We start from the raw sequence: 12,026 nt of genomic DNA, 5'->3' as shown, positions 1-12,026 counted from the left end.
CCCCAACTGCTCTAGCAAACCTGCCCGTGATTTCAGGTTCAGGTGTAACCAGTCTCTTTTGTGCAAGTCACACCTTCCCCAGAAGAGATCCCAGTGATCCAGAAATCTGAATCCCTGCCCCCTGCGCCAGTTCATCTGCCACCACATCCTAGTCTCCTCTCTGGCCCAGGCAAAGGAAGCGATCCGGAGATCCCGCTTTTCAGCTTTCTACCCAGCTCCTAAATTCTCTCTTCAGGTCCTTCTCCCTTTTGTCATTGGTGTCGATATGTACCAAGACTTCTGGCTGCTCACCGTCCTCCCTTAGAATGCAGTGGACTCATTCCGAGACGTCCCTGACCCTGGCACCTGGGAGGCAACATGCCGTCCAGGTGTCTCTACCACATCCACAAAATCTCATGTCCATTCCTCTAACTACGGAGTCCCCTATCGCTACCGCACTCCTTTTCTCCCCCTTTCCCTTCTGAGCCACAGCGCCAGAGACCCGGTCGCTGCGGCTCCCCCGGCTGGTCATCCTCCTGAACAGTATCCAAAACGATATGTTTTATTATTGAGGACAACAACCACAGCAGGGACACTCCGCGCTGTACTTTTTCCATAGACCTACAATCCTTTGCAATTATTTTCCCAAGTCGGTCTTGTGAATTACTGTTCTAGGATAGTAGAAGGAGCACCTCCAACCCCCCACCCCCGCTATCGTGCATCTGCCTTCTCGGGGAGGGAATTGAATCCAGCTCGCCTGGCCGAATTGAAGAAGCTCCTGCGCTCGTTTAGTCAGTGTATTGTTCAGTCTCGTGTGTAAACGGTAAGCAGAGATCAGTGGGCCGGGGAAGGCTGCAGCCGGAGGCCACCTGTCAGCGAATTGAAGATTACTCCCGCACCTGGTTGCCGTCTGGTCTGGGGTCATCCTCCTCTCTGCCGGAACAGGCTAGACTGGCACCCGCGCCTGCCTCCCTCCGCCCGTCTGCCCTCCTTCCCCCTTTCCTCCGTCTTTAGGTAACAACTATGATTCGTCGGATTGCTATGCATATTAATGAGGCTTCATTATAAACTGGAGGAGCTGGAGTGGATGTGCTCACAACCAAAGTCTATAGCTGGAAGGAGTTACGGCGCTGGGGAGAACAGAGTTTTTGACATCGGGACTGCCTGAGCATCGTCCAGCCATGAAGGGTTTGGTGAGCGCCGCCATCCTCCTCCTGCTCCTCGTTATTTGCTCCATTGATGTGGAGGGTAAGTTGGCCACTGCTGTTTCCTCCAGGCGTGCCGACCCCTACTTTCGCCCAAGACCCCTTTGTCAGAAACTCGTCCTTAAAAGGAATATGGGTTGATAAATTTGCTTGTACCCTTATAAAACACTATGTGAAAGTTACATTTAGAAACTTGTTATCTAAGCTCCGGTTGGGATGTGAGGCTCCTTTTGGGATATAATGCAATCAATATCTTAGAGTTCATGATTTATGTAACGATATCACGGAACGATTGCCGCTCTCTTTTTGAGATACCAAGCAAAAGTTTTGTCCTTTTCTGTAGCTTATAACTGTAAGTGTATCCGGAAGAGACCGAAGATCAGCTACAAAGACGTACAGAAGGTGGAAATTAAAGCGCGATACCCCTTCTGTAAAGAGAAAATGATCTAGTGAGTTTTCCGATGTCTTTTAACAACATACGTATTTTCAATTTCTTCGTGGCGACTTTTGACACAGTTGTAAACTTTCCTTTTGTGTACTTTGTTCTGCAGCGTTACCACTACTCGGTCCGGGCGTCAGCAATACTGTCTGCATCCCAAATTGCCCAGTACCAGGAATCTGATCAACCATTACATCAAATGGATGACGACATACGCGTGAGTTGCTCTGTTCTGATAATGGGGTTACCCGGGCAGATACAAAGCTCCTGCAAGTTTAAATTATTGTTGGAAATAGAAGCTTGAGCGCAGGTGTAAAGCGGAGACTCTGGAAAACCGATATGTTATCGTTATATGTCAGCTCGAATTTTCCTGTTCGACGGACCTTTCGATCTAAATCTAAAATGTAAAATAAGCGTGTTTAACCACCCTTCTCCAAATTCTTGCTGTCGAATGCTCATGCTTCGGCTGCCTCGACTTTGGGGGGGGGGGGGGTGTCTGTGGGGAAAGAGTGAGTAAACAGATTAATATACACCTGGCAATAGACAGAAAACAGTATCCCGGACAGACGCGAGATATTTGACAGTAATGATATACAAAAGCAACTCTATACCCTCAAAGTAGCTTAAAGTAAGATTGTAGGCATTTGAGGCGGTGCCTCGCCACCTTCTCCCAGGCAATTTGACATGGGCAGTGAATGTTGGTTTTGTTAGTGACATGCTTATCCCGAATAAATTATTTCCTACAGAAAAGCAGCCACGCTAAAGCACGGGCAAAACTTCCCTTCATTGGTAATTGTTCCAGGGGTCATTAGGTTAAGCAATGACCAACCCTTCCTTTGAGCGTAGATTTGGAACAAGTTTAAATATCTTCGAATCGAGACAATGTGGGTTCCAATTCATTAAACTCCAGTGGAGTGTAATATTCCAGAATCGTAACTCGCTTTCTACAAAACGAGCTTCAACAAATTCACATTTTAATCACGGGCTTTAATTTAGGAAATGGATTGGGAATTTGACAATTTTCGCTGATATTTGGGTCTGTACCGGAAACTACTAACATTTAATGTCCAAAACGAACACTGTTCGAGACCAATGTATGATGTTTGGGTCACTTTGCTAATTTGGCACCTCGCTGATGATTGCCCGATGCGTGCGCCCTCTGCTCCGTAACCCCTGCGTCTAATCTAGTCAAGAGGCGCAATAGTGCTACGTGTAAGTGTTCCGGTGCGCTACAACTGCTATTACCAGACCCGCTTCCATGAAGGGTAACTATTGGAGACAGAGACAGATAGGTCCAGGTCATGGGAAGGTCAGACCCACAGGGACTAATTCCATGGATGTTAAATTCATAGCAAGGTAGCAATCAATACGTGAACAAAGAGTGATAAACAACCAATGTCCAAAAAAAAAGAAAAATAGTGCTAATAAAAATAAGTAATTAAAACCGAGAACCTGACTTATAGAGTATTGAAAGTGAGTCTGTAGGTTGTAGATTCAATTCCGAGTTGTGGAGAGTGAAGCTCTCCACGCTCTCTCAGGAGCCATGTTGTTTTAGAGTAATGACTGTCCCCGGTGGTGTGGGACCTCCTGCCTGAATGCACCAGCGAGAAGAGAGCATGGCCTGCATGCTGTTTTTTTAGGTGTGGCAGGGCTCCGTGTAAATATGCTCAATGATGGGGAGGGCTTTAAAATCATTCCAATATGCTCCGGGCATTTAACCAAGATCAACACAGACGGTCAAGCCGACTTTAAGACTGCAATATTGTTGCTCTCAGCGTGGTGCCGAATTCTGAGTGTTAAATTCGCTACTGAATGTGAGAAATTAAAGGATTACAGTACTGCAGACGCTCAAATCCAGTAGTTTTCCCTCTTATGCTGGGAAAAAAGGGCATTCTGCCGAATAGCCGCGGGCTCCACTGTACCATACCCTTCATACTTATGTGTGTCTGTGTGTGATATGGCTGGAGTGACAGATATTTGGCGGGATTTAACGTTCAATAAAGGAAATGAGGAGGCATCAATCTTCTCCCCACAGATTCTGCCTGAGCTGCTGATTCTTTAAGCATGTTTTCACCCAGCCCCTGTATTCATTGAATATATTGTAACATTAATATGCTGGAACATACTGCCGCGGCGGTGGTGATGACCTATCGCGGCAAACATGTTAGTGTTGTTTAAGAGGACATTAGACAGATGAATATTCAAAACGTAGAAGAATGATGATCCTGTGTACACAGAGGAGGTCTGGTTTCCATAGGCACAGTGTTCGGCATAGATATCGGCGAAATGGCCGAATACTGTCTGCTCTAAGTGCGCGGCTATGTTCAAAGGGATATGGACCAAAGGCGAGCAGGTGGCTCTAGCTCAGACTGGCACTTTGGTCGGTATGGAACAGTTGGGCCGAACGACCTGTCTCCATATTGTGTTACTGTGTTAATCTGAACTGCTTTAATTGGGGAAGAACACTGAACCAATCCTCATTCTTCCTTATTTTCGACAGGACATACGTGGAATAGAACATCCACGGGGCACGGGCATGTGCACAGTGGCTGAGCTCTTTGTAGTAACGGAATCCTTTTACGAAAGTCGAATTCAAGATCTTCGTTTCCACCACAATGGAGTCTTATTTTCCTTTCCTGGTTACATGCTGCTTCAACAAAGGTCACCCACCGCTACAAGCCCGGGGAATCTGGAGGCTTCGGGCAGGCAGCTTCCAGACCAGTATACAAACTTCCGTCCTCGCGACTTTGCAAGTACGCCATCAAATAAAAGGCGCACGGAGGGAAGGGGGTTATTTTTCAATAAAAGTGGTGCAATTTGATATTTTTGTATTTCATTACCTGACATCCAGATTTATAAAATATGTACTCTCGGTTTTAATCTATTGTGTGCAGGAGAAATTCTATTTTATCTTCAACGCTATGAGTGGTTTACTTGTGTGGACCTGTATAACTATTTCAGGAGAAAGGATGACAAGCGCGTTGGGTTTTTTCCTCTGCGTTGGAGGGAAGAGTTGAATGTGCCCAGGGTAGTGGTAAGCCCCACCCGTGGTTGGTAGGCTTTTTGCATCCGTCTGTATTTTTGCTAATTTATATTACTTACTCCAGTGTGCTTTGTGTAAATACAGCAATATTTTAGAAGTTCCAGCGTGACTCCAAGAAAATGCTGAGGTGTCGTTTGCTTCTGATGTATTTTCAAATAAAGTTTAAGAAATGACCGAAAAAAAATCGAGTGCACTTTATTTTATGTTCGATAGCATTATGCATTGTTTGGAGCCCTAGTGAAATGAGTTAATCTAAGGTTCCAATCCGCGATTCCTTTTGGGAAAGAGTGGTTCCTTCACATAACTGGGATGAGTTAGGGAGCGGGATAGAGCGCGTGCCTTTGCGCTCGCCGAGAGACCACACAGTGATCTGCAACTACACAGCGATTTTCCTTTGACGTTCCGAATCGGCAGTTATTTCTTTCTAAGGTGTGGAACGATTTGTCAGAGACATATGATTACCTGAAAGGGATCAACGCCCACCAGTAGTGCGCCTGATCAGCAGGCTAACAGGAGCACCACAGGCAAAATAAAATTTTCATTGGCCCTCCCTTTGTTCAAATACTGCGCATAGTGGTCACGTCCGCATTCCCTTGAATGAACAAAAACATGGTTTGCGTTCCATAGTCCATTTCTTGAATCATAGAAATTTCGACGCCTACAAGATGACAGTGGTCCCTCCTGCCTCAGAGTGAACTTGAAAGCAAATCTATTTCCGGTCTCTTCTTCCTGCTTCATTTGGCTCTTCAGTTACTCAGCTAGGTGAGGGGGAAATTCTGGCCTTCACCACTCTTCCACTGATGTTCCAGACTGTCCCACACTTAGATATGAAAAAAAAATCTCTTATCTTTCTATTAGGTGTTTTCAATCTATGTCCACTGGTTCTCTGAGCATGAAATAAGAGGTATAGGTCATTCAGCCCTGGAGCATAACAAGATCATGTTTGACTTCCAATCAGAGTTGACCATTTCCTCTGGATTCCTAGGTCTTATCCTAATCTACTCACAGAAAGCAATGATTGCCCTTGAAAAACGTCTTTAAAACTCCAGTTGCTGGAAATTTCAAATTCAAACAGCAATGCTGGAAACACTGCACTGTGAAAAGAAAGACAATTTATGTTTCTCTGATCTAGAATGTTAACTGTTTCTCTTTCTGCTGTTGCTATCCAATTCAGCATTTTCTATTTTTATTTCAGCTTTCAAGTATCTGCAGTTTTTCAAGAAGTTTTATCTCTGGCCATTGTGGCTTGGAAATAAATGACTTAGCAGCTGTACTTCTTTTCTAAAGTGTTGTTCTACTTGATTGCCCTTTTAAACTTTTCCTGTCAGATCCAATAAATATAACATTAAGTCTATTTTCCTTTATCCCCATAAAATATGTACAGGTAGCCTTATCTCCTTGTTTCCATTTATGCACATTTATTAATAAATTTAGGATCTTCTTTTTAGCCTGACCATATTGCTCTTAGGTATGTGGTGATAATTCTGAAACAAGCATAAATCACTTTGAATTTCCCATGTGACCTCAACTGAAAAGTGACCAAGCTCCATCCTTTGATGCACTTGTTAGGATTCTTCATATAAATCTTTGAACTTAATGTTTTTTAAATTATTAACCTTCTCACAGATTTCAATGTTAAATCTTTCAATTCCTCAGGTTACCAACCACAGTTGTTCTACAAATTGTTTCTTCATGGATTATTTACAAATATCTGAACTTACAAGAAGTGTTCTTTCATTACCTACAGTCGCACGAAGCTGAAATTCATTTCACATCATTGCCCATTTTTTCCAAAATTATGTCAGATGTATTAATGCCACATCTTATAATGGTTTTGCTTTTCGCAAACACTTTTCTAAACACTTCCTGTGCAAAGCTGGTCTCATTCTTGTGTTAAATTTATGGTCTTCAGATGCCCTATTGTTAGCTTAGATTTAAACAAAGATTTCAAGATTCAAAATCATTTGATGTCATTTCCTTTACACAAGTGTAAGGAGAACAAAATAATTGTTACTCCAGATTCTATGCAGCACAAAAAAAATCACAAAAGACAACATAAGCATGATACTAACAAAAACACAATAAATATAAATAAGATAGCTTATGTGCATAGATTGTATGTCCATAATGTTTCGCTAGGCTGTACATAAGGTGACTGATGGGAATTAATAAAGTAGTGGTGGAGTTTGAGGGTGGAGGTGTTAGGGAAAGAAACTGTTTTTGAGTCTGATGGTCCTGGCAAGGATGCTACATAGCTTCTTCCCTGATGGAATTGGACAAACAGTCCATGAGGAGGCAGTTTGGAAACCTTCATGATGTGACTGGCCTTTTTCCAGCACTTTTCTGTATACATATCCTTGGTGGTGGGTAGGCAGGGGCCAGTAATGCATTGGGAAGTTTTGAATACCATTGTGGAGCCTTTGAATCTGCTGTAGTGCAGTGTCTGTACCAAACAGTGATTCAGCCTGTTAGGATGTGCTCTACTGCACACCTGTAGAATTTTGTGAATAGAGATATGTTGGTGATAATTATTCAGAGATTTTTTCAAACTGGCCTAGTTGAAATCTCACAAAATGATGGGGAAGGTATCAGGGTGCAGTGTTTCATGCCTGTTCATTTCATCGCTCAGTTCGTCTACAGCCTGTTTGACATGGGCCTGAGGCGTAATGTACACGACTACCCCGATGATGGCTGAAAACTCCCACAGTAGATAAAATACACTCAACAACCTGGCCTCTATAGCTACCTGTAGTAATAAAATCCACAAATTTACCACCCACTGGCTAAATAAATTTCTCCACATCTCTGTTTTAAATATATTCTCCTCTATCCTGAGGCTGTGTCCTCTTGTCCCAGACTCCCCCACCATAGGAAACATCCTTTCCATATCTACTCTCTCTAGGCCTTTCAGCATTCGAAAGGTTTCATTGAGATCTCCCTTCATCCATCTGAATTCTATCGAGTACAGACCCAGAGCCATCGAATGATCCTCGTATGATAACCCTTTCAGTCCCAGAATCATCCTTGTGAGCCTCCTCAGAACCCTCTCCAATCCAGCACCTCCTTTTTTAGATAAAGAGCCCAAAACTGTTCACAATACTCAAAGTGAACCCTTGAGTGCCTTATAAAGCCTCAACATCACACCCCTGCTCTTCTATTGGTGAGTATCTAAGGTGTCAGGAGTTTTTGATGCATGCAATTATCAGCTGTTCAAAGCACTTCATGATTATTGGCATCAGTGCCACTGATGGAAGTCATTTAGTTCTGAAGGTGTAGAGCTCTTTGGTACAGGGATGATGCTGGTTGATCTGAAGCATGGAGGGATAGCAGACTGGATGAGAGAAGTTTTGAAGACGTCCACAAAGACATCCATGAGCTGTTGTGCACGCTTCTTGAGTACCTGGCCTGGGGTGTTTTCTGGCCCAGCAGCTTTATGAGGGTTGACTCTCTACAGAGTTTTTCTCATGTCTGTTGCTGTTACAAATATGATTCTAATCAGAATAGTTCCATTTATCCTTCTGCCCTATTTGTGTAAATGATTTCCTTAGTTTAATCATTGTAATGTGTGTAAATGGCTACATGGTCTCTACTTCTATCATTTTGAAATTTGTAAACCGTTCCTTTTGTTTGATGGTCTCCTGGGATTAAGGATGACCTGTTTCATCTCCTGTTTAGTCGGTTCTGAGGTGGCTGATGAGGCAAATGTGGGATCTATCAACGGCTGGAGGTAGAGCAGCTGAATCAGACAGGATGACAGATGGTCAAGGTAAGGGGTGGTTACACCCAGGTGAAGAAGATTGAGCGGTTTAGGCTCACCCCTAATGCTTCATCACCATATTGATCGATCATGGGCCAGGAATTCAACTTAATGATTTTACACATTTTTATGGAGTTGTTTAAAACACTCTTGAATCATTTCTTCCATCCTGGTATCTACTATGGCAAAGTTTGCATTAGAGTATATCTACATTGCACTCACACATTGTTGGACTCAGTTATTACTCTTGTCAGAGTTATAACAATATCACTTTAGTGTTTCAATATTGCATTGTACTCATGATTGTGGACTGAAACTGGACATAATAATCCATTTCCTTCCTGTAATTAATATCAATTCCAAGGATATCATTGCTAATACAGGGAGCTTTAAGGGAACAACAGCGGTCTTTTAATTTTGCTATGGCTCTTTCACTTGGTTTCCATGGCTATTGACTTCTGATCCATTAACCTCTCATTCTTTTCCAGGCCCAGAGCAAAATATGACAGTTACTGGAAACGTGAAATAATAAACAGAACCTGTAAGATGTACTCAGCTCTGTGAAGAGAACAATGAATATTGTGAAGAGATTTAAAAGCAGCTGGATCAACAGTGAACTAACTCTCTGTGACACTTCTGCATACTTTGGCAATGGAATGCTGAGGAACCCCACCTGGATTCATTCTGTAATGCAGGGTCCCTCCAGCAGTGGAAAGCTCAAAGTTCAAAGTAAATTTATTATCAGAGTACTTACATGTCACCATATGCTGTCCTCAGATTCATTTTCATGTGGATATTCAATTTTTGAATTTCCACATTGATTGAATTTTTTCGGGATGTGTCTAAACACATTGATGAAGGAAGAGCAGTAAATGTAGTATATATGGATTTCAGCAAGGCATTTGATAAGTACCCCATGCAAGGATTATTGAGAAAGTAAGGAGGCATGGGATCCAAGGGGACCTTGCTTTGTGGATCCAGAACTGGCTTGCCCACAGAAGGTAAAGAGTGGTGGTAGACCGGTCATATTCTGCATGGAGGCCAGTGACCAGCGGTGTGCCTCAGGGATCTGTTCTGGGACCCCTTCTCTTTGTGATTTTCATAAATGACCTGGATGAGGAAGTGTAGGGATGGGCTAGTAAATCTGCTGATGACACAATTGTTGGGAGTGTTGTAGATAGTGTGGAGGGCTATCAGAGGTTAGAGCAGGACATCAATCGGATGCAAAACTAGGCAGAGAAGTGGCAGATGGAGTTCAACCCAGATAAATTGAGGTGGTTCGTTTTGGTAGGTCAAATATGATGGCAGAATATAGTATTAATGGTAAGACTCGGCATTGTGGAGGATCAGAGGGATCTTGGCATCTGAATCCATTGGACACTCAAAGCTGCTGCACAGTTTGACTCTGTGGTTAAGAAGGCAGACGGTGCATTGGCCTTCATCAATCGTGGGACTGAGTTCAAGAGCTGAGAGGTAATGTTACAGCTATATAGGACCCTAGTCAGACCCCACTTGGAGTACTGTGCTCAGTTCTGGTCACCTCACTACAGGAAGGATATGGAAACTATAGAAAGGGTGCAGAAGAGATTTACAAGGATGTTGCCTAGATTGCTGAGCATGTCTTATGAGAATAGGTTGAGTGAACTTGGCCTGTTCTCCTTGGAGCGATGGAGGATGAGAGGTGATCGGATAGAGATGTATAAGATGATGAGAGGCATTGATCATATAGATAGTCAGAGGCTTTTTCACCAGAGCTGAAATGGCTAACATGAAAGGGCATAGTTTAAAGGTATTTGGAAGTAGGTACATAGGAGTTGTCAGGGGTAAGTTTTTTTGTTTTTATTTATTTATTTACACAGAGAGTGGTGAATGCATGGAATGGGCTGCCGGCAATGGTGATGGAGGCAGATACGATAAGGTATTTTAAGAGACTCCTGGATGGCTTCATGGAGCTTAGAAAAATAGAGGGCTATGGATAAACCCTAGGTAATTTCTAAAGTAGGTACATGTTCAGCACAGTATTGTGGGCTGAAGGGCCTGGATTGTGCTGTCAGTTTTCCATGTTTCTATTCACGATAGTACAAAGAAATACAATAGAATCAGTGAAAAACTGCACTCAAAGTCTGAAAAACAACCAATGTGTAAAAGACAAACTGTGCAAATACAGAAAAAAATAATAAATAATATTGTAGACATGAGTTGTAGAGTCCTTGAAAATGAGTCCATAAGTTGTGCAATCAGTTCAATGTTGAGGTGAGTGAAGATACCTTCTGATTAATAAAGACATGCTCTTCTGTTGCAGTCAAAGTTGCTCAGTGCCTTCTTTTGAAGTGTTGAGCAATATGTGGTTGATCCAAAGCAGATGACTGGATGCAAAGCCAGCCACATGACATGTAGAGATGACAATAAAACATTCTGTTCCATTCATTTGTACTGAGTATTGAGGTGCTGAGAGACACGTTATATAGTTGAGGGAGCCAAGTATTAGGCTCCACAATGTCTCGTTTCTAATTTGGGAGTGAAAGCGGCAGCCTCTGAGTATCCAGCTGTTGATCTTCAGTTCTGCTATTAAGTGTTCCAATAATCAAAACCTGATTTGTCCCTGATTATTTTGTTAATGTGGCCCTGGTACATTTTCCAACCAGTTTCCTCACAGTTATTACCATTAGCCCTCTAAGCCTGAATCCAGATTAGCCAACAGAAATCACATTTTCTACATGAAAGGTAACTTTTTTAATGGCCCTTTCCTCAGTGTATCAAGCATTTTATCAATATGGAGGTGGCATAAGAGCATTGACAGAAGAATAATTAAAGGCTTTCTGTTTGCTCATGATAGTTAAGGATCATCACCATTATTCAGCCACCAGATCCTACAGCCCATCCTGTAATTAGCACATGGTATTATACTGCTTGTGGTTCTGGTTTATACATGAAGCTAATCGATAAAGCACATCCCAATGCTTGCATACACAATGCACCACTTAAAATAATTGAAATTATAGATGTATATCTATAATTATGTTATTAGTTTGAGATATTGAAATAAATTAAGTTATGTAATATCATCACAGTCACAATAATTGTTGACTCTTGTATATATTACCTTTCATTAACATCAATAAAATAGTGTTCTGGCACTTATTATTGTATTTACCAAAGAAGGTCACATTGGTTAAACTCCATTTTTTGAAAGTAAATGTAAAATTGGCAATACCTTTCATTTAAAAGGATTTCCTGATCTAGGAACGTTCTCAAGAAACTCCTTTACTGCTATAAAGTGTGCCGTGCAGCAGCCTAATCTGTGATGCAAAGTTTTTCTACTTTAATCTACAAAACCACAAAGCTCAGATCAACAAGAAACCAAATGTCAGTAAAAGAGGCTCTGAAGGGGAAAGAAAGTGTCAGTAAAATGGAAGAAGAAATAAAGATCTGGAAACATGAAATAAAATCAGAAAATACTGAAATATTTAACACGTCAGGCATTTATGGAGTGACAGAATTAATGTGCAGAATTTTGTTCCAGATAGGTCCAGCAATTTTTTGTTTTTCTTTTCATTCATCATTTTCCTTTTACATCTTCAGACAGACCAGCTGTGATTAAAC

The 12,026-nt window shown here is 42.1% G+C and overlaps 1 protein-coding gene across 1 annotated transcript; it reads left to right on the top strand.

The window, feature by feature from the left end:
- Positions 1-980: 980 nt before the first annotated feature.
- On the top strand, positions 981-4,850 carry cxcl14 (chemokine (C-X-C motif) ligand 14). Its single transcript, XM_073067447.1, has 4 exons — positions 981-1,227; positions 1,528-1,633; positions 1,736-1,840; positions 4,124-4,850. The coding sequence occupies exons 1-4, from the start codon at positions 1,161-1,163 to the stop codon at positions 4,137-4,139; spliced, it is 294 nt and encodes a 97-aa protein (XP_072923548.1). The 5' UTR covers positions 981-1,160; the 3' UTR covers positions 4,140-4,850.
- Positions 4,851-12,026: the final 7,176 nt, after the last annotated feature.

The sequence above is a fragment of the Hemitrygon akajei genome, chromosome 15 (assembly GCF_048418815.1).
Source record: "Hemitrygon akajei chromosome 15, sHemAka1.3, whole genome shotgun sequence".
NCBI lineage: Eukaryota > Metazoa > Chordata > Chondrichthyes > Myliobatiformes > Dasyatidae > Hemitrygon > Hemitrygon akajei.
Note: the sequence above shows the minus strand (reverse complement) of the source record. Positions and strands in the feature narration are given on the sequence as shown.